General features: G+C 35.0%; 2 protein-coding genes, 2 non-coding genes and 1 pseudogene across 8 annotated transcripts; 2 read left to right on the forward strand and 3 right to left on the reverse strand.

Moving 5' to 3' along the window:
• Nucleotides 1-203: 203 nt before the first annotated feature.
• On the forward strand, nucleotides 204-5,126 carry LOC114191962 (probable receptor-like protein kinase At5g18500). The gene is made up of 8 exons (XM_028081439.1): nucleotides 204-735; nucleotides 1,019-1,705; nucleotides 1,812-1,916; nucleotides 2,101-2,223; nucleotides 2,323-2,493; nucleotides 2,608-2,737; nucleotides 4,273-4,485; nucleotides 4,745-5,126. The coding sequence occupies exons 2-8, from the start codon at nucleotides 1,038-1,040 to the stop codon at nucleotides 4,856-4,858; spliced, it is 1,524 nt and encodes a 507-aa protein (XP_027937240.1). The 5' UTR covers nucleotides 204-735; nucleotides 1,019-1,037; the 3' UTR covers nucleotides 4,859-5,126.
• A 163-nt stretch (nucleotides 5,127-5,289) lies between these two features.
• LOC114191329 lies at nucleotides 5,290-6,584 on the reverse strand (annotated as a pseudogene).
• A 632-nt stretch (nucleotides 6,585-7,216) lies between these two features.
• On the reverse strand, nucleotides 7,217-7,290 carry TRNAI-UAU. Its single transcript has one exon. It is a non-coding gene; the product is annotated as a tRNA-Ile (tRNA).
• Nucleotides 7,291-7,352: 62 nt separating this feature from the next.
• Nucleotides 7,353-7,426, reverse strand: TRNAI-UAU. The gene has a single exon. It is a non-coding gene; the product is annotated as a tRNA-Ile (tRNA).
• A 1,248-nt stretch (nucleotides 7,427-8,674) lies between these two features.
• On the forward strand, nucleotides 8,675-18,548 carry LOC114190725 (protein transport protein Sec24-like At3g07100). 5 transcript variants are annotated; one of them, XR_003605843.1, is made up of 15 exons: nucleotides 8,675-9,132; nucleotides 9,367-10,378; nucleotides 10,467-10,605; nucleotides 11,193-11,383; nucleotides 13,717-13,824; nucleotides 13,924-14,127; nucleotides 14,768-14,999; nucleotides 15,465-15,614; nucleotides 15,736-15,892; nucleotides 16,493-16,620; nucleotides 16,715-17,037; nucleotides 17,122-17,334; nucleotides 17,833-18,070; nucleotides 18,161-18,285; nucleotides 18,446-18,548. XR_003605843.1 is itself a non-coding variant. In XM_028079715.1 (15 exons), exons 2-14 carry the CDS (start codon nucleotides 9,434-9,436, stop codon nucleotides 18,061-18,063), a joined length of 2,898 nt encoding a protein of 965 aa, XP_027935516.1. In that variant the 5' UTR covers nucleotides 8,675-9,132; nucleotides 9,367-9,433; the 3' UTR covers nucleotides 18,064-18,070; nucleotides 18,161-18,548. The 5 variants fall into 5 exon arrangements, 4 of the variants coding, with proteins under 4 accessions (XP_027935516.1, XP_027935514.1, XP_027935513.1 ...); XM_028079715.1 differs by having other exon boundaries at nucleotides 9,367-9,919; nucleotides 10,043-10,378; nucleotides 18,161-18,548; XM_028079713.1 differs by having other exon boundaries at nucleotides 8,675-8,837; nucleotides 9,010-9,132; nucleotides 18,161-18,548.
• The last annotated feature ends 2,969 nt before the right edge of the window (nucleotides 18,549-21,517 follow it).

Genomic DNA, 21,517 nt, shown 5'->3' on the forward strand with positions numbered 1-21,517 from the left:
ATGTTTTGTAAAATAAAAAAGGAAGTGGTAATTAAACTATATTTGACCTCGATTTTAAACAATGTGAAACTATTGGATTTAATAGAACAACACATGTCTGGATAATTCTTTACGGTAATTTATATAAGACGATCTGTTACGCAGCATAGTTGGAAGTGAAAGAGAGTAAATAAAGAGGTAACAATGGAGTCAAATGGAAGAACGAGAACAGAATAAAAATGGAAAATGTAAAGGATGAGGGTGAATTCAATTTTTCATACTATTAGTCAGTAATGTTTATGTTCGTAACCGATGGCATGAGAATATCTAATCCATCGCAAGAGGACTCACATCAGAGATACATCACAATCACAATTGCATTGCATGCTTCTGTTCTCTTCTCTAATCTTTCTTTTACTGCACTGGAAATTTTGAATTGGATGTATCTGTATGCGTATCCCTTCTAACGCATCTATTCCCTCTCACTCATAACTCCACCCTTTCTTCTTATCACCCCTACCCACCACTCCCATTCTCAACACTGCTTAGATTTGCCCTCACATTTCCCCAACCCACTAAGACTTTTCAATTTTCATCACTTTTTCACTACTGGGTTGTCAGGGTTCCATCTTTTTGGGCTTCTATTTGGTCAAAGATCTGGCCTTTTTCTGTTTGGTGTTCCTTTTTTGAGATGTGGTGATCTGGGGTATGTGGTGCTTGTCTCTGTGAATCTCGCTCGGCAATCCACGTTGATAGGTAATGCTTTGAAGTCCGTGCCTTTGCTTTTAGGGTTCCTTTCTTGTTTTTCTTGTTGTCTATGAATGCTTGTTGTTCTGAAATGCTTGTGCTTTTCTATTATGAACCAATCAAGGCTGGTTTATGGTGCGGTGAATATTCTGTTTGCTTTTTGTGTCGTAGTCTAGTGGTAACAGATACCTGCTCATATTCCTCGTGCATAATGCATCGACAATTTGAATATTGATGTCACTTTTGGGTTATAATGCAGCTTATCTCTTCTTTTATTACATGTATATTGCAGGGTTCAGGGGTTCTGAGAGATGGGTGCTGATCTTAAAGAAGAATTGTCCGTGAAAACTCCTGTTTTTGATCTTAAGGTTTGGGAAGTAATTGGAATTGCGGTTGGATTGTTTATCATTGTCATCCTCTGTGTGCTCTCATTCTGCCTTACTTCAAGGAAGAAGTCTAGAAAAGCCAGGGATAGGGTTCCTGTTAGTCATATACCTACTGTCTCAAAGGAAATCACAGAAGTGCGAGTTGAGCAAGTGCCGGCGAATGGATTTGTTCCACGTGAAGGAATACTTCTGACAATTCATGATAAATCCAGTGACAAAGAATCAGACAAAGTTATGCTCCATTTAGGTGTTGGGAAGAAGAAGCACGGAGATAGTGGTAGTCACTCGGATTCGTTTCATTACTTGGAGAAAGATGGTGGAGGGTCACAATCAGGGGAGGAGATTAGCTCTGGCTCGGTTGGAATGTACATGCCATCTTCTTCATACCCTATAACAGCTCCTTCACCTCTCTCTGGTCTTCCAGAATTTTCTCACTTGGGTTGGGGTCACTGGTTTACTCTGAGGGATCTCGAACTTGCTACAAACCGTTTTTCAAAAGAAAATGTAATTGGTGAGGGCGGGTATGGAGTTGTTTACCGGGGACAGTTGATCAATGGGACTCCAGTGGCAGTTAAAAAGATACTCAATAACATGTGAGTTCCAGCACAATGTCTATGGCATTGAATTTATTCGAACTTTTGTTTTTAATCCTCATACTTCTACCAAACTTTGACTACTTTCTCTTCCCCCTTTCTGTAGTGGTCAAGCTGAGAAAGAATTTAGAGTGGAAGTTGAAGCTATTGGCCATGTTCGGCATAAAAATTTGGTTCGACTTTTGGGGTACTGCATGGAGGGGACTCACAGGTACCCAACTTGTCAATTACATTGCAGTCTCAACATGCATAGTCTCAACAAATTTCTTAGAGGAATGGAATTATAACTGGCAGAATCATAAAATTATGAAAATACCTTTATGAGTTGCATATTCGTCAGGTCGGTCTCAAGTTCAACACAACAATTTAAGTATGTTTTCTTAATTATATTTCAGGATGTTAGTCTATGAATACGTCAGTAATGGAAACTTAGAGCAATGGCTTCACGGAGCTATGCGACATCATGGATATCTTACCTGGGAAGCACGTATCAAGATTCTCCTTGGCACAGCTAAGGGGTGAGTTGCTGTGTCTATGCTTCTTCAGGCTTCTGTATTCCTCATAAAGTTCTTAAGGTTATCATTTGGTCCTAATTTAGAGCAACATATTTGTTTCAGGCTTGCATATTTGCATGAAGCGATTGAGCCAAAGGTTGTGCATCGAGATATCAAGTCAAGCAACATATTAATTGATGATGACTTTAATGCCAAGGTTTCTGATTTTGGCCTGGCCAAGTTACTGGGTTCTGGGAAGAGTCATGTTGCAACACGAGTTATGGGAACCTTTGGGTCTGTTACTTATTTGCTCTTCACTATTTCCTTTTTCCACACAATATTGTTGACAAACTTTGATGAGTTGGATCCTTATATTTATTCTTTCTTTTTTCTCCGTACAACTGACAGATATGTGGCCCCTGAATATGCAAATACTGGTCTTCTAAATGAAAAAAGTGATGTGTATAGCTTTGGTGTTGTGCTATTGGAAGCAATTACTGGAAGAGATCCAGTCGATTATGGTCGCCCAGCACAGGAAGTGAGTAATCTTTTATGAAAAAATCCATGTTGAAGAATTTGTTCTTGTTAAAACTTCATTCAATTCACCAAATAATCGTAAAGCATTACCTTTTGAGTTTGACTTGTTCATCCCAAAAAAAAAATCTGTTTTTGTATTGGCATTAGTTGTTAATTGCAGCTCATGTTTCTACATTTTCTGGCCTATTATCTGAACATCTGTTTTTAGACATGTAACATTACTTTATCTTACTGAAAAATGTTAGGAACATACTCCTTTACTCGTTTTTTTAACTCTTGCTCTATTATTGAGCAAATTTTTATGTGCACCTCAACCAATAACAGAGCGTCAGTATGTTGCTTTGCTAGGCATTTCTCCTACCATATTGTAGCCAACTTCAGGATAAAATTATTCTGATTCCTAAATGGGTCTAGTTAGACACATTTAAAACGGAACCTATTTTTATGCACTCAGTTCTACTGAATAGCTTGTACTTTTTCTGTTATGATGCTATGATGCATAGCTAATTTATGAAATATATTTATAATTCTTGTACCCAATACTATTAGAAAATGAAATCATGGGTCATTATGGTGAAAAATTCAGTTTCCAACTGAAAACACCTAGAGGAGTTAATATTGACTTCGTAAGCTATAATCAGTAAAAAATTTAAACATTTTCTAGAATGCGAGCAATGTTATCTATTGCAACTATGGGTCCTTGGGTCCTCTCTACCAAACTTATTTCCCTTCCTTTTATAAGTCATATCCCTGGCCTTAAAATGCTCTAAATGTCATACACCATTGGCTAAATTTTAGGATATAAAGGTGGAGTGCCTGATCACCTCCATTTTATCCGTGCTACATATGAACTCCAGCTGGGTGCATGTAATAATTATTTGTAGATGCTATTGATTAACATCATAATTTTTGGGGATTTAAGCAGGTCCCCAGAATTTCAAAATTCTAGAGCCGGTAAACTCAAAAACCTTTTCAATACAGTCCCTAAATCTGGTTCATTGTTAGATCACTATACTATATATAGATCCAATGGAAAAAGTTTTTAAAACAATGACTTCATTCCTTTCTTATCACTAGAACTTGCCTTGGACTGGCTGTTGCAGTATTGATGAATCAGTTCTATATTTCTCATTCATTCTTCTTCCTGTTCACATTTATAACGTGAATGCAATGACTGCTGCTGTTGTGGTCTCGTTTATGACTATGATGCCGAATTTAGATGGCTTGTTTATTTAGGTCTTCCATACGGGAAATAAGGATTTGAAGTTAGTTAGGGATTTAATTAATCAACATTATCAGCTAGGGATTTACCTTCCCAGTTTATTTTTTGTTAGTTATTACCTTATTCTCAGTGATTAGTTTATGCAGAAGGCAGGAAATATACCTGTTGAGGATCTTGTGCTCGATTTTTACAACAACAAAATTCAGATGTTCTTTGTGTTCTTCTCAGTTGCTTATTTTCTACATTAGTTTGTTATGACAAATTCTGATGTAGGAATTTTGACTAACATGTACAATGAACTACAATACCGTCAGGTTAACATGGTTGATTGGCTGAAGATGATGGTTGGAAACAGACGATCAGAAGAAGTGGTGGACCCAAACATTGAGGTGAAGCCATCTACCAGGGCTTTGAAACGGGCGCTCTTAACTGCTTTGAGATGTGTAGATCCAGATTCAGAAAAAAGACCTAAGATGGGCCAAGTTGTGCGCATGCTTGAGTCAGAGGAGTACCCTTTAGCTAGAGAGGTTTGTTATGCTGTCACCATTAACATGATCTTTTTTTCTAATTGTTGATTTTACCCTGATATTCAAAAGCCTTTTTGGCCTCTGACTAATCTTGGGTCAAGCTGGTTGGACCTACTTCAGGATGTGGATCACTTGGCATCAACCTTTCAGTTTTCATAGATCATAAGTGGATTCATATGTTCCCATACTTAAGGGACAATTAGTTTTACTAAAATATTTTAGACTGACATTTGATTTGTTTCAATTGCTGGATGCTCAGGACCGTAGGCATCGAAGAAATAATGGGGTTAACTCAGAAATTGAATCCCATAAGGATAGTTCTGACACGGATGGGAGTGACATTCAAGGTTCTAGATCAGAAAGTGGAAGGTAACTGCTGGCATGAGCTAAGGAGAATGAGATTCTTTTTTAGGATAAGTGGTGTGTATAAAGTGAGTGATTTATTTTATTTTTGTCTGGTTAGATTCTTGGATTTGCCTACCCGAGATGGGTATGGCAGAGGCTGAGCAGGGGATAATGTTAATTTTTGTGTTTTCTTTTCCTTTATTTTGTTGTAGAAGAATAGGTATTTGTTGTAGAAGGATATATTATTTGTGTATGAAGGTGGGTGTTATTTATAAGAACCCAAATTATTTGGGGTATGTACAGAATCTGATAGCTTTTTACTAGATTTATTTGATAAATTCGTTGGCCTTGTCACTGGGGAAAAGTAAAATAAACCAGTTCATGGCTGTACCTTGTCGTGATTTTTATCGCTTAGACCATTGCATTTCACACTACAATAGTTACTTACAATGATACAAAAGTAAAGGCAAAATCACCATGGATAGGTATGAAAACAGATAGAGATGTAGCATATTTTCTTGGCAATCAGCTTTATTCATGTCGCTATTCCCACTTAAGAGTCTTCATCACTTCCCATGTGAAATACGGGTCATCTCTTCCAAAACGGCCAAAAGCAGCAGTTTTCAAGAACCTGGCATTTGCACTGTTAAGCTCCAAACTAATGGTAATCATTCGAGGCCTGAAGTCAAAGTTTTCATTTCACAAGCTTCAAAATGTCCTTGTCATGAATCTTTCATGTGCCAAAAGTGTCAACAGACAAATAATGTCTGAGCAACAGCAATTGCGTATTATATCTGCACAATGCACCTTCTGGCAAGTCCATTGGCCACATTTCTCTTGGCAGCCTGTCTAGCAATATAGACTCTGCTACTATCCCACTTGGTAGGGTTCTTCCCATGGAAAGCCCCACCACTACGAGCTTCCAACCACCATATGTGTCAACAATGATTTTGCGCCCTGTGACACCTGCATCGCCACGTGGACCACCAATCACAAAACGACTACATCGATTTCAGACGCAAATTTGTCTCCTCATCCATGTACTTCTCAGCGATAGCAGGCTTAATAACATGCTCTTACAGGTCTGCAACAATCTCATCATTTGGTAACAGTTTCATCATGTTGAGTAGATACAAAACTTGTATATATATGTTCTTATTCTTTAGAGTTTTTGTGGGTGACCTCTCTCATCTGTGCCACCTTCTAAAGTTAATGTTGAGTCAAGAGCAAACAAAAAATTCATAAAGTTTATATAAATAAACTGTAGCATGCAAGAAGCTACATACACACATACACTCTACCATAGTAGTAAGACCACCCGAATAGAAACTCATACATAACAATACCTAAGAGACTCATACATAGAAAGGTAAACTAAAGCTTAAACTTCTTTTACTTAGCAACAACAGCATTATGGTCTTCTTCTACCGTAGCCAACAAAACTCTCATCTCACGTTTTCCTATGCATGTGGTGGCACAGGTACTAACCCTCCACCACCTCCGGGAAAAGTGGGCAGAGTCGGGGTACAGCCACCAGGGAAAGTGCAAAACCCGTTTGGGCCAAAGCCCACGCCGGTGAAGCTGAAACCTGGGCTTGGGCTTGGAAATATCCCTCCAAGGGCTCCGGATCCAGGGAAGTTCTGGGGCTGTTCCACATTCTCCTCTTCCTTAAGTAATCTTCCTCCTTCCACATTGGAAGCACTCACCAACACCACCACGGCCAACATCACCAACACCTCAGTCACTTTCTCCATTTTCTTTTATATCCTAACTCCCTTCTTTGCATGGTGAAAATGCTCACATTTCTCTCCCCTTTTATAGTGCCAATACTTCTGGCCTTTGCTTTTAATGCACCCTCCCACTATTAAACATTGTTATCTTTCAACTTGAAAAGAAAAATACTAAACTCATAGTTTTCAGACAAAAGTATTTCTCTACAACCAATGTTTAAAATTTTACCATCGAAATTTTTTAAGACGTGTTAATGTTTTTACCTAATATTAAATAGTTCTGTTAAGCGTAGTTGAATTTATGGGGCAACAAAAAATTTTCCACCCAACATTTTCAACTTTTTATTAGCTGTTGGAACATATTCTAAGGTGCACTAGGCCATGCTAACTATTACACTCTTTAGTTGTAAAAATCATGTGGCTGGTGAAGCAGAAGATAGAATTTTAAGATCATTTATTACTATAGTTGGGAAATAATGAACTTTCCCAACTAACAAAAGTTGAGGTTGAAACAAGGTGCAGGGACCCTTAAAAATCTCTGGACATTGACAGAGGAGTTAAATACATTTGCAAGTTATTGTACGGAATCTTTCCAGCTTCGACATGTATACAATTCAAGTCGAGTCAAAAAATATTATAAGTCTAAATAGTGCCAATGGTCCCGGCGGGACTCGAACCCGCGACCTTCGGCTCATAAGAGCCACGCTCTAACCAACTAAGCTACGGGACCACACGTTAAAGTACATTATCCTTCTCTGAAAACATCTACTATTAAACAAAAAAGTCAAAAATTGGTCCCGGCGGGGCTCGAACCCGCGACCTTCGGCTCATAAGACCAACGCTCTAACCAACTGAGCTACGGGACCATACGTTAACGGTTTCTAAATAATGTTTGAACAGTATTACAATATTATTACTAAGTTGTCTAAGTTCCGCTTATGGAAGAATTGAACTCCAACCAGTATGAACTCCTTGAAACTTCGTGAAGCATTTGCAAATATATTCCATAACCAACAAAGATTATGAGTAATGGACGTGTCTATGTTCCATAAAAAAAAACATCACTTAAATATTTTTTTCGTTCTCATTTTTGTAGTGTTTGTTGCGAATGGTCTTCATTTTTACTAAATGTTTAAAATGGTTCTCATTCTCGCAATTCGTATTTAATTTAGTTCTTTTTCTGTGATGGCGTTAAAATCAGTAACGGAATACTGTTTGTATTACATTGTATTGGAGTGTATTATGTGTATTGTACATGGGTAGTAATTAGATATTTGAGAATAAATAGGTGAGCTAGGATTTTGAAAATAAATTGTTGGACAGTTGGTCAGTTGGTGCAATCTTCTTCCTCCATTCCCAATTTGTGTTGTTGTAATCTTCTTCTTCCTGCAATCCCATGTCACGGTCCAATCTTCTTCCTTTACCTCTGGTTGTAATCTTTGGAGGCAACAGTGTTGTAGCAATTTGTGCAATGTTAGTAGTTCAACGATAAACCCTAGCTCACCTATTTATCCCCAAATATCTAATTACTACATCTTTACAGTACACGTAATATACCCACAATTCAATGTAATATGTATAGTGTTCCGTTACTAATTTAAACGAAGAAAAGACTAAATTAAACATGAATTGCGAAAATGAAAATCATTCTAAACATTTGGTAGAAACGAAGATCATCCGCAACAAACACTACAAAAATGATGACGAAAAAGATATTTATAGAAAAAAAAACATCATTTAATGATAAAAACATATATTAGGGAAAAACACACAACGGTTTCAACCATTGGTGGCCACAACATCTCGTGAAAGCTTAGACGGTACACTTGTAATGGCACGAGAGTTTAATGGCTAAGTGTGTAAGAATAATGATATTTGAATAAGTGTTTAATCATATAATGAAATTATTGTTTTATATAACTTATTAATTATTTATCTATGTTATTATATTTGACAATTGATTTTTCATGTTATAATGTTAATGTTTTCACATGACGTTTCTACTATTTATAAATATATTTTGTTTTGTAGACAATGAAACATAATGAAATTTTTGTCAATGTCGTTCTATTTAATTAATCTCATTAAATAAAGTCATTGTTCATGTCCATAAGCTCACTTGCATCGCTATGTAGATTAGAAATCTAACTATTCCTTGATTGGGTACAGGAGTTGGATCACAACAAATGAGTATATTTTTATGCAGATTGTCAAAGAAATGATTTGTTCATATGCAATGCGACCACTGACATACCATCAAAGTGTCTGGAATTTTGGGTGAAGTAGTTTTCCTTTTCCATTGGTTAGCTTCTACTATATAAAACAAAAGTTGTAGCAGTGATATTTTGGTGAGGTTCTATGTGAATCAAATAAAGCGAAAAGGGAAAAATGAAATATGATATTGTGAGAATATAGAGATTGGACAGCAACGAGAATGGTGTGATTGCAGGGTAGGGAGAAGGAGATGGTGGAAGAAACATTGAGCAAGTGGTACCAAGGATTGAGTATTTCGATTCTGATTCAGCACATGCGTCTCCGATCTAACTCCTCTTGCCCTATCGCATCACCATCGGTAAGTCTCTCATTGTGTTCTTCTGCGATCTCCATTTCAATTTCACCTTTCTCGATCCGTCTCTTACTTTAACCAATTCGTACTCGATTCTCCTCATTGCTGTTTGATAATTCATTCCATTTGTTATCATTTTCTTAAATTGTGTGAGATGTTGTTTTGCTCTGAATTCTATGACTTGTTAGACACTTAGTGGCTTTTTCTGCATCAATTGTATCGAATTGTTTTCTCTGTCAGGCTTGGTGACGAGAGCGGAAGCTATGAATTAAGTGGTTCGATTGTTGTCATTGTGTTTGCGTAAATTATGGGGACAGAAAACCCTGGTCGATCAGCCTTCCTTTCTAGACCACCCTTTGATGCAACACAGGGGGGTATGGCACCTTTTTCGTCAACTGCTACCATGGTTGGGCCAGAGCCTCCTTCTTTCAGACCCACTCCTCCTGCTCCTCCCTTGGCATCCACACCATTTTCATTATCTGCGCCACCGGGCCAGTTTAATGGCCCCTCAGTGCCTCCTCCTTCCAATTCCCCACCTGCTTCTGGACCTTTCCAGCGTTTTCCGATGACACAGTTCTCCTCAAATACTCAATCACCTCCCCTGTTTCCTCCACCTATGGGACAACCAACATTTCAACCTTCTGCGGATCAAACTCAGCCTTTTCCGGCTTCTCTTCCGCCTCAGTCGCACACGCCGTTTGTTTCAATGGGGTCTGCCCCTCCTGCACTTCCAGGATCGACTGTTCCTCCTCCTGTGTTTCAGCCATCTTTTCCTGGATATCCGCAGAAACAAGTTGGTTCAGAAATGCAAGCTTCCCCTGTGCATTCCTCTAACCCTTCAAATCAAGGAAATTATGGGCCTGTCCCTGCACCACCTTTGCCTTTTCAAACTCATCAAGGAGTTTATGTTTCGCAGCCCCCAATGGCTGCTCTGTCAGGCGTCCAGCCGATGCAACAACCGGGATCTGGACAGCCTACAGTTGCCATTAATGGCTTGGCAGAAGAATTCAATTCGCTGTCAATTCAAACTCGTCCTGGACTCATGGAGCCGTCCATTGATTCTAAAGAATTGCCAAGGCCATTGGAAGGTGACGAGGAGCCAAAGTCTTTAGCTGATATGTATCCCATGAACTGCAATCCTAGATATCTACGACTCACAACCAGTGGAATGCCTGATTCCCAGTCCTTAATTTCAAGGTGGCATCTTCCTCTTGGAGCAATTGTATGTCCGCTTGCAGAGCCTCCTGATGGGGTTAGGGCCTCACTATCCTTTTCAATTATTTGTAACTCATAGTGGGCATACTATTTTTCTTCGTATATTGATTTTTCTATGATTTCAGGAAGAGGTACCCATAGTTAATTTTGCTGCAACTGGTGTTGTACGCTGTAGGAGATGCCGCACATATATAAATCCCTATGTCAAATTTACTGAAGGCGGAAGAAAGTTCCGGTGCAATGCCTGCTCCTTGCTTAATGACGGTACTATCTACATTCATGTGCTTCACAAATTTAGAATAAATAAGAAGGAAGTTGACGTAATTAAAAATCTATAATAAGAAAAATGACCTAAAACTTCAGTGCATTACATTTTGATAGAAGAGCATGCTTTATGGTTCTTATTAAATTGAAGTAATGTACATATTTAAAGGAGAAAATTGAAAGTAATTAAGGTTCTGTTTAGGAGATATTAATATATTATTTGAAAGTGACCAAACTCCAGTCCATCAAATTCTGAAACAAGAACATGCTTATTGTTTCTGAAAATTCATTATTTCAGTATTATTCCCATTTTAATTCCGTAGGGTCACTTGATAAAATCATTGTTATAGTTCACTTGTTACTTTTACAAGGTGGAATTGTAGTGTCAGAGACCATGTGATTGGCTTAATGTCTTTATTAAGATGCTAATATATTGAATCTTATGGTATCAATCCAGACTTGTAACCTCCATGCTTAATGAAGATATTCTGTGATGAAAGTTGTCTGTTTGTCTTCATTGTAGCTTGCACGTTTAATTGGTTTAATTCATCTTTCTGAAGATGCTGATTTATTGGCCTTGTGTACAGTTCCTAGTGAATATTATGCACAAATAGATGCCACTGGCAGAAGAGTTGATTTGAATCAACGACCTGAGCTTACAAAGGGTACTGTAGAATTTGTTGCCCCAGCAGAATATATGGTGCGGCCTCCTATGCCTCCTGTATATTTCTTCCTCATTGATGTTTCCATATCTGCAGTTAGAAGCGGAATGATTGAGGTAAGTACTTCACTTCGAGAACTTTAAACATTAGTAGGTTTTGTTGTTATATAACCTTGGCGATTTCATTCTTTTGAGTGGCAATTTTTTATTCATATGAAATCTAGCTTATGCATAACTGTAGCTTGGAAGCTATGTATAATTTGCACTGCATTCTATGAATTTATTAACATGATCAAGGGGTTTTCAGGTCTGATTTATGAAAATAATTGTAGAGGTATGCAATATGTTGTTTGTATTTGTGCATGATTTGCGTATTTGAAACTCAGCTCGCCAGGTGCATGTGATCAATTTCTTTTATCAACCTGAACAAAAGGATTGGGCTATAATGTATCGTCTTTTAAATGTTTTTATTTACAGTTTAGACAATCTAGTGATCTGCGCATTAAAATCTGGTTAAGTTAGGTTTTCACTAATTTTTCGATATTACCAGCCTTATTTTTCTGCTTTTCCTTTTCCCTGAAAGTTCACTTTAAAGAATTTTTAGTGTGTTAATTAAAGTTTTTGAAGAGAAAAACAACAGTCTAAAAAATATCTAATTGAAGTTTCTTTGAAATGTTTTGAGAAACTTCTAAACAAAACAGTAATTATGATTACCTCTAAAAATAAAAGAATTTTTTTTGTAATTGTATTTAACCATAAAAAAACACTTTTCATCAAATCTCTAAGCAATAACTACTTTTTTACAAACCTGGGTCTTGGGTGCCCACCTGGTTGAGATTCCAGTATTTAGTGTATTTTGCTTTTTTGTTTTCCTTGACACTAGAGAGTTTCCAAGGAAGAAGCAATAACCTGTGATTGATCTGGGTGTCTCAACACAAGTCGCCCAATCTGCATCACACTAAATCCAACTAAATGTATTGGAGTGTCCCTCTTCAATTGAAGACCTTTGCTTGGAGAACCCTTCAAGCATATCAAGACTCTCCTGGCAGCACCTAGATGAAACTTTGTGGGACGAGTCATAAATTGGCTGAGTTGTTGTGTTGCAAAAACAATGTATGGGCGTGTTGTGGTGAGGTAAATAAGACGACCAACAAGACGCTTGTAGGACAAAGGATCATCAAGAAGATCACTAGAATCATCTTGACACAGCTGCAATGAACTGGGCATTGAACAAGGTTTACAACCCATCATTCCAGAATCAACAAGTAACTCAAGACAGCATTTACATTGTGATACACATATGCCATCAACAATTGGTTTATTTCTAAGCCCAGAAAATAATTCAATGCTCCTAAATCCTTTCGAATGTTTGAATGAAGAATATGTTTGATTTTGTCCATTTCAGCGGCAGAATTCCCAGTTAAAACAATGTCATCCACATATATTAACAGGACATTAAATTTATCTCTATCGTGTCTGATAAATAAACTATGACCTGCATGTAATTGTTTGTAACCGGAGGAAATAAGAACATCAGAAAGCTATTCATACCATTTACGGCTAGCTTGTTTGTGGCTATACAGAGATTTCTTGAGTTTGCAACTTTGAGAAGAGCTATAGCGGAGTAGTCCTAAAGGAATTGTCATATAAACTTCCTCACACAAATCACCATGAAGGAAAGCATTATTCACGTCGAGCTGTTGAAGTTGCCAACTATTTGCAGAAGCAAGAGCAAGGATGTCACAGATAGTGGCCATTTTTACCACGGGAGAGAATGTTTCAAAGAAATCAACTCCTTCCACTTGAGAAAAACCCATTGCAACCAATTGCGTTTTGTACCGTTCAACACTTCCATCCGGTTTTCGCTTAATTTTGTAAACTCATTTGCATCCTATGGGTTTAGGATCCTGAGGTGAAGATTTGAATTGCTATTATTCATTTCAACCAAAACACAACGTTATATACACGGATTGCCTAACCAATTTACAGCTCATACTATTCTAGAATCTGCTCTAGGTATATCAGAAAAAAGGTTACATACAAAAGTATTTACAAGAATTATAATGGGCTGAGGACGAATGGGCTGTATGGGTTTGGGCTATTGTTCTGTTAATGTTGAGCTAGTAACAAAACATCCAGATGTTAAAAACTGGATCACTCTAGCAAACTGTTTGAACTGAAGTGGATTTTGTAAAATTGGCCTGTGTATGCTTTGTCAGCCTGCAACTACTGAGAACAACTGCCGGTGTGTAGACTTAGGTCGTAACAAATGTTTATTATTGGCAACTCTAGTTTGTAGATGTATTTTTTCGTTTACTGATGCCAAAATCCAGTTCAACCCAAAATTAATTTCTTCTGTGCAAGATAAAGTTCAGCTTCAAGTGCATTCTGGAGTTTTTATTCCAACTCACACCATTCTTTGTTGTTGGTTCATGTTGTTCTTATTCCAGGTTGTGGCCCAAACAATCAGGTCATGTTTAGATGAGCTCCCGGGCTTTCCACGAACACAAATAGGGTTTGCAACTTTTGACAGTGCAATACATTTTTATAACATGAAGGTCTGCAGTATTATTCGTATTAATATTGTTAATATATCTCTATCTTTTCCTTAATTGGCTCAACTTTTTTGCTTATTATTCTATGTTACACTTTTCCAGTCATCCTTGACTCAACCACAAATGTTGGTGGTCTCAGATCTGGATGACATATTTATTCCCCTGCCAGATGATCTCCTTGTCAACTTGTCAGAATCAAGAAGTGTGGTGGAAACGTTTCTTGATGGTCTACCATCCATGTTCCAGGACAACGTGAATCTGGAATCTGCTTTTGGTCCTTCTCTGAAGGCTGCCTTTATGATTATGGTATATTAGTCCCTTTTTGCCTCCTACTTTGAATGGTCTTGTTATTATTATAGGTTGTTTTGGTTGCAACTCATAAGCAGTTGTGAGCCTTTTTGCACAAAATGCATTGAACATGGCATCTATTAATTGAAAGTTAAAACAATGCTACAATATGATTTAAAAGATTAGTTTTCATGCTAAAGAGTGAGATGTTTAATGTTAGACATTGTGAATGCAAACTTACTAGTTATAATGTTCTATTATCTGTGTGTATTGTGTGTTTGTGTGTGTGCGTAAATGTATTTCCTGGGATCATGGCGGGAAAATCTTAACCCAGTTCTAGATCATTCATCTAACATGGCAGTTATTATTGAAATATCTTAATTAAATTTTAATATTTGATACTTTGTTCAATTGCAAGGATGGACCTTCTATTACTACTAGGCACTCTAAACAACCAAATGTCACTGAATAAATCTGGTAGATCATAATAATGAACCAAGTTACATGCACAGAGATGGAACCCATGGTTTGCTAAGTTTAAAGGAGGGTCCATTTGAATTTGTAGAATTTTAGTGCTTTTTTCCATCCCTTTACCAAATTACCAAATTATACTTTCCTATGCATTTCTGTTTTGTGAATTTTTCCTGCCTCTCTATAGAGTCAACTTGGAGGGAAATTATTAGTTTTTCAAAACACACTCCCATCTCTTGGTGTTGGTCGATTGAAACTACGTGGAGATGATTCTAAAGTTTATGGCACAGATAAAGAACACGTGTTAAGACTGCCAGAAGATCCCTTTTACAAGCAAATGGCAGCTGAGTTTTCTAAATACCAAATCTCAGTGAATGTGTATGCATTCAGTGATAAGTACACCGACATCGCATCCCTAGGTAAATATTTATAATTTCTTTAACTTCTCCATGGAATGGATATTTAGGATGATTCTCTGATGAAATAATGTTGCTTACCAATGGTTTTCTTAGTTCTCAGTCGATTTCATTTAAACTTTTGAATAATAAACTTAATTGAACGAATAGCATATTTTTACTCTCCTGTGGTGTTTGATAGTGCTGTGTGATTAAGGATGGGTGGATGTCAACTAAGAGGGCCACTCAAATGTGTCTACCGAAGGGTTATCTCCCTTTCCTTGACTGCTTAGTTGCCATTGGCCAATTATTTGGTGGTGCACCTTAATTGGCCGTGATCAAATGCATGCATTTTCTTTCCCTGTAATTATATTAAATTTGCATCCTTTAGTATAAGTGGTCGTATTATAAGCACATACACTTGCAGCTAACAAACAGATATTTATAGGTGACAAAGTGCACTATATACTTACAATTTATTATTTATAGGAACTCTGGCAAAGTATACTGCTGGTCAACTCTATTACTATCCAGCTTTCCAATCAGAAATTCACGGGGAGAAACTAAGAAATGAGCTAAGGAGAGACCTTACCAGAGAAACTGGCTGGGAAGCGGTATTGCGAATTAGATGCGCTAAAGGTTTGCGTTGAAATTTTTTTCCTTGCTTACCTTTTGTTTTTCTTCTGGCTCTTGCTGCAAGCATTCAATTATATACAAATATCTAGAATACGATAGTTGTTAACTGTTTTTGTGCTTCTAGGTGTCCGTTTCACAACTTATCATGGAAACTTTATGCTAAGGTCCACAGATTTGTTAGCACTTCCAGCCGTGGATTGTGATAAAGCCTTTGCCATGCAGTTATCACTTGAAGAAACATCACTGACAAATCAGACAATGTATTTCCAAGTTGCACTGTTGTATCCTTTCTTCCATAATCCTTGAGATGAGTTATAATTATAAATCATCTAATCTTTATCTTTTTCTGATCATTTTTTAATGATTTGTTTCATAATACTGCCGTTTGTGAGATAGATGTATAAGTTCATTCTTGCAGCATAATCATCTATGAATCATGAGGTCTTTCTCATCCATCACGTTTTCGAATTAAGCATATGTTTGTCACGCATTAAAAACTCATTCCTACGAATACGAACTTGGGAATGTAGATTTCTCATGTTTGTTACTCATTAAAAAGTTCCTAGGAATATTAAATTAGGAGCATAGATTCCCGTGTTTTGTTATTAGCATTGAAAATGTATTCTTAGGTATTGTTTATTCCCTAGGGATTGTTATGCCATGAATGAAGTCATTTATATTCGAAAGACAAAATAAAGTGAACTTATTTTATCCTTTTCATTTTTGTTTTAGCACATTTTACTGTGTATTTTTATTGTTTTTTCTTCTATGCTTTGCATCAACGTAGATGTCTGTCATACTTGTTCAGTTAAGGTCATTATGGCAGTACGATTAGAATCTGAAACTTCTTCAAGAAAGGGTGTCGTCCTTAACTGAAATAGGTATACTGCATCTTGTGGAGAAAGGCGTATCAGAGTACACACAGCAGCAGCTCCAGTAGTTAAAGACTTGGTAGAGATGTATCGCTTGGCTGATACTGGTGCAATTTTATCTCTGTTTAGTAGGCTGGGTAGGGTGACATGACTTCTATTCTAGTTACATCATATCTATGGATCATAGATATAGTTTCTTTCATCTTCCTAAGCAGTTTCTTATATTTGCAGCAATTGAGAAAACATTATCCCATAAACTTGAAGAAGCCCGGTATGCTGTACAATTTGGAATTGTGAAAGGTCTCCGAGATTATCGAAATATCTATGCTGGACAACGGCGCTTGGTGAATAGGATGATTTATCCTGAGTCATTAAAGTTCCTACCCTTGTATGGTTTAGCTCTTTGTAGATCAGCACCTCTCCGTGGTGGATATGGGGATGTTTCACTAGATGAACGGTGTGCAGCTGGACACACAATGATGACCCTACCAGTAAAAAGGATGTTGAAACTTCTCTACCCTACTTTGCATCGACTAGATGAATATCTTCTAAATGTATGCATTCACTGCTTGAAAACTTATCACGAAAATGGTTTAAATGTCTGCTCCTTGAATTATTTCTGTTTGTGATATGTTCAGGCTGATGATTTGAAAAGCATTGATAGAAGGTTACCTTTGACTAGGGAGAGCTTGGATTCTAGGGGCCTTTATATATATGACGATGGCTTCCAGTTCATTTTATGGTTTGGTAGAGTGATTTCACCTGACATAGCTAAGAACTTACTTGGGTCTAACTTTGCAGCAGAGTTATCAAAGGTATTCTATATTCAAGAAAGACTAGGAGAAAGCGCGGTACATGGGTTTATTAAAACTTTCGTTTTTATCTCATCTTTTTCTAATTTCTTCATAAGTGTTTTTTGGTTCTTCATTAACGCTTGTTAATGTTCAAATCTTTCTCTCTGCAATCTGACGCGTGCACATGTATATGATTGTTGAATTATAAACAATCATTATTATATCGAGCTTGCTTGGTAAATTTAGGATAATTGATAGCACCAAGTATTTGAACAAATTATTGATGTGTTGTTGCATTTGAGCTGAAAAAGTATATGGTATGTGAACCTAAATTTAGTATGCATTTCTCAGTGCTGCAGCTTCATGATAAAAAAAATGAATTCATAGTGGATTTTGTGTTAAATGTGTCCCTTAGATGGTTTAGACTTACGCCAGGGTTGATCGATATCCTATTTAATAATTTTGCAGACTTGTGATGTATTCCTCCTCTGTTTCTCTGGTTCAATAAGGTGGCATCTATCTTCAATTGTATATATGTTTTGTTTCGTTGAACAGGTTACTCTAAATGAGAATGATAATGAAATGTCTCGGAGGCTGATAAAGGTACTTGAGAAGCTCAGAAGTAGTGACCGTGCATATTACCAGTTGTGCCGCCTTGTGAGGCAAGGTGAACACCCCAGAGAAGGATTTCTTCTTCTTTCAAACCTGTTTGAGGACCAGCTGGGTGCTAATAATGGATATACTGATTGGATGATACAGATTTCCCGACAAGTGCAACAAACATAATATACAGGTACTCATTCTAGTCTTCTGTAAGGAAGCTTCTATAAAATCTGCTGGTTTTCATTTTCTATGGCGTAATATGCTGGATTTTTTTTGTCAGGATTGTTACCTATATCGTAATTGAAGGACTTTTTCGTTTCTTCATTAGAAATAAATTGAGTTTATGCATGGGGATGCTTGACTAGGCTAATTGGTCGTGAGAAGGATGTGATGCTTCATGAAACTGTAAGTTCGTCATGAAATGTATCAATTAGGTGAACTGCACCTTAGTGATTAGATTCAAAGTGCTTTCCTGTCCTAGGAATAGAAAATAAAACCTTTTTTTATAGGTTCCAGTTATCTGTGGTATAATTTCATTTTTTAATTCAAATTGTTTTTTGGCTAGGGAGAGTAAACACAGAGAGAGAAGTCAAGTCAAAATCAGTGCTAATTCATAAAATTTGTTTCGTGATAATTTTTATTTATTCTCATATTCAGATTTTGGAACTGTTCTCTTCCAAATCATCATTTTACCTTTGTCAGCAAACTTCTTTCGTTATTAAATTAGTTGTACGTAGTTTTGTAGATAAAAATAAATATTTAGGTAATGATATTTTTACATTTTTAGTTAATTTTGGGTTCTTATTTGTTTTGTTTAAAAAATAAATATTTTATTCAAAATAAAAAATTAGACGGTAAGAAAATGAGTATTATGATTAAAATGAGTATTACAATATCGAGGAAGAAATATATAGAATTATCTGCACCATTGTATAATGCATACCTTTTTTTATAACTTTCTTTGGTGTGCACTTCTATTAGACTATTATACCTTTCATCTATTTTCAAAACTACCCATTATTCTTGATATTCTCTTATTACATGTTTAACCTTTATTATCGCTTCCAGTCTCATCTCATTTAAAAAAGTATTATTCTTGATATTCTCCATGTTTAACCTTTATTATGGCTTCCTATCTCATCTCATTTAAAAAGTAAATACTGTAATATTAACACTTCCTAGTTTTCTATGAAGAGATTTTTTTAAAGTATTGAGATAAAAAACAAAATAATAAAATGTAATTTATTGGGAAAATGACATAATCAAAATTCAAACTCTGGACCACTCAATTGACGAACTCAACACAAGTGAGTACCACTTTACTTATATGTCAACAACCAACATTGATCAGTTCAAATGTATATTTTAAAAACATATATTATCGAAAAATGGAATAATTGGGAAACTCGTTTGAAAAAAAACAAAATTACACAAAAATTGGTTTATTAAGTCAGTAACTTCAAAAAATATACTTGGCTTCTGGTTAAAATTTTCTTATACGAGATCAATCAATTCTTTTATATGACACTTTATAGTTTCAATATCATATTATAATTCTTTTCTTATTTCCTTTATTAATTATTGAGTACACGTGTATTTTATAGGATAAATGTGGTCAATTGGTATCATTTAAAAAAAAAAAATCAACAGATATAGTTTTATTAATATTCGTGATTCTCTTAAAAGTTTTTTATATCTGTTATAATTGTACATCAAAAAAAAATCGTAACATAATCCCATCTTAATTTTTTTTTTAAATGTATCTAAAACTTTTATCTCTTTCATTTTAGATTTTTATTTGTTATTGTTAAAGAATATTATGCTATATTGACGAATTTTAAACTTAAGTATTATAATTTTTTTCAATGTTATATATATATATATATATATATATATATATATATATATATATATATATATATATATATATATATATATATATATTAGTTTTTTGTATTATTAAATTTTTTATATCATATTTCCCTTAGGTTATTTATTTAATAATTATTTTTATTTTATTAATACCAGTTTTAGAAACTAGTTTATCTAAAATTTTTTATTTTTAACTTAACCATTGAGTGTTAATTTGTTTCTTGCGGGTGTAATTCTCGATCCCGTATTTCAAACATTCATATGGTGATAAAATGTTATAAATTAATGAGATAAATTTAATTATTAGATATTTTATTTTGTTAAACCAATTCATAAACTTATTAAATTAAATATAGTTCATCAAACGCATTATTCGTCGAAGCAATGACACCACATCTCTACTACCACTATTAATTAATGCATTACGAACCCAAGAATGTGTTAATATGGACTTTGTCTTGATTCAATGGTGCTTATAAATAAAATATTTGCATATTGAACTTCTCAACTCCAAAAATTGGATTGAATTGCATAGATAATGACCAAGTGTAATTAATCCATTTATGTTATCATAAATAAATATTACTCAACTATTGAATGTTGAAATTGTGTACCATGGGTCAATTAAAAATAGGCAACCACTATAAAGATTGAACGAGTTATGATTATTTTTTAGTTAATTAACTACTGAATATAACATAAAATAATCTATTTTCTTCTTCTTTTAAATGAAGAAGTTATCTTAGATGGGTTGTTGGGTTTACACAACATTTAGGATCTTTATTTTATTTTTTTAATTTTTATAAATAAGTAAAAAAAAATATTTTGTTTTTAGCTTATATTTAATGTAAAGAATTGAAATAAAAAACTGAATAGAAATTAGTTTCTTTATTTTCGATATTTATGTTCTTTTTCCTATTACGAATTTCTTGCACGTTCTCATTTCCGACAGTATAACTAACTATGTTATCAATTTGCCATTAAGGAAACTTATTTAGTATTCAGAATTTTAATTGCCGTTTAATGACTATCTACTTTAGATATAATAACACTGATAATAAATTAGTATGAATTTGATTAAAGCAATAACGATTAATCAATTATCCATTTTGCCTTTTAAGGATATTTATTCAGGTGCTAATTGACTTGGGATGAATTTCTTCATTAACAATAATTAAGTTAGTTTTTTCCAATCTAAAATTAGTTAACGCATTAAAAAAATCGTATAATTTCTCTAAACTTTTAATTTAATTTATAAATAAACTAATGAAAACATATGCATGTTTCTTTTTATGATAACAAAAAGTAATAAAATCATAATTATTATATTATAAAAAAAATTACAATTTTATTACACTTTAGGTCAATAGTTAACAGCAGACTGTATTATGTTTTATAACCATGTGGAATGAAACTTCATATGTATAAATGTTTAAATAAATTTAAGGGTTAAATATGTTTTTGTCCCTTAACTTTCAGTCAATTTTGAAATTAGTCGATTTCGAAATGTTAAACCAATTTAGTCATTCATCTTTCAAAATACGTAAATGTAGTTATTTTAATCAAATTTTGTTAAGTTTATTTGACATTTCAAACACGTTTTATAGTAGTATTTGACTTAACGTTAAGACAAAAATGTGCCAAACATTATAAATAACTCAAATACAATTTTGAAATGCGTACGAAACATTAAATAAACCTAACAAAATTTAATTAAAATGACTAAATTCATGTATATTGAAAGATAAAGGACTAAATTAGTTCA

The sequence above is a fragment of the Vigna unguiculata genome, chromosome 7, assembly GCF_004118075.2.
Source record: "Vigna unguiculata cultivar IT97K-499-35 chromosome 7, ASM411807v1, whole genome shotgun sequence".
NCBI classification, from domain to species: Eukaryota; Viridiplantae; Streptophyta; class Magnoliopsida; order Fabales; family Fabaceae; genus Vigna; species Vigna unguiculata.

Bases quoted from the DNA above. Each gene is read 5' to 3' on its own strand.
- LOC114191962 (XM_028081439.1), top strand. From the start codon at position 1,038: ATGGGTGCTGATCTTAAAGAAGAATTGTCCGTGAAAACTCCTGTTTTT. The intron at 2,224-2,322 runs GTGAGTTGCTGT...TATTTGTTTCAG, and splicing joins CTCCTTGGCACAGCTAAGGG to GCTTGCATATTTGCATGAAG. The intron at 4,486-4,744 runs GTTTGTTATGCT...CTGGATGCTCAG, and splicing joins AGTACCCTTTAGCTAGAGAG to GACCGTAGGCATCGAAGAAA.
- LOC114190725 (XM_028079712.1), top strand. From the start codon at position 9,434: ATGGGGACAGAAAACCCTGGTCGATCAGCCTTCCTTTCTAGACCACCC. The intron at 10,379-10,466 runs GTTAGGGCCTCA...CTATGATTTCAG, and splicing joins TTGCAGAGCCTCCTGATGGG to GAAGAGGTACCCATAGTTAA. The intron at 14,128-14,767 runs GTATATTAGTCC...GCCTCTCTATAG, and splicing joins AGGCTGCCTTTATGATTATG to AGTCAACTTGGAGGGAAATT.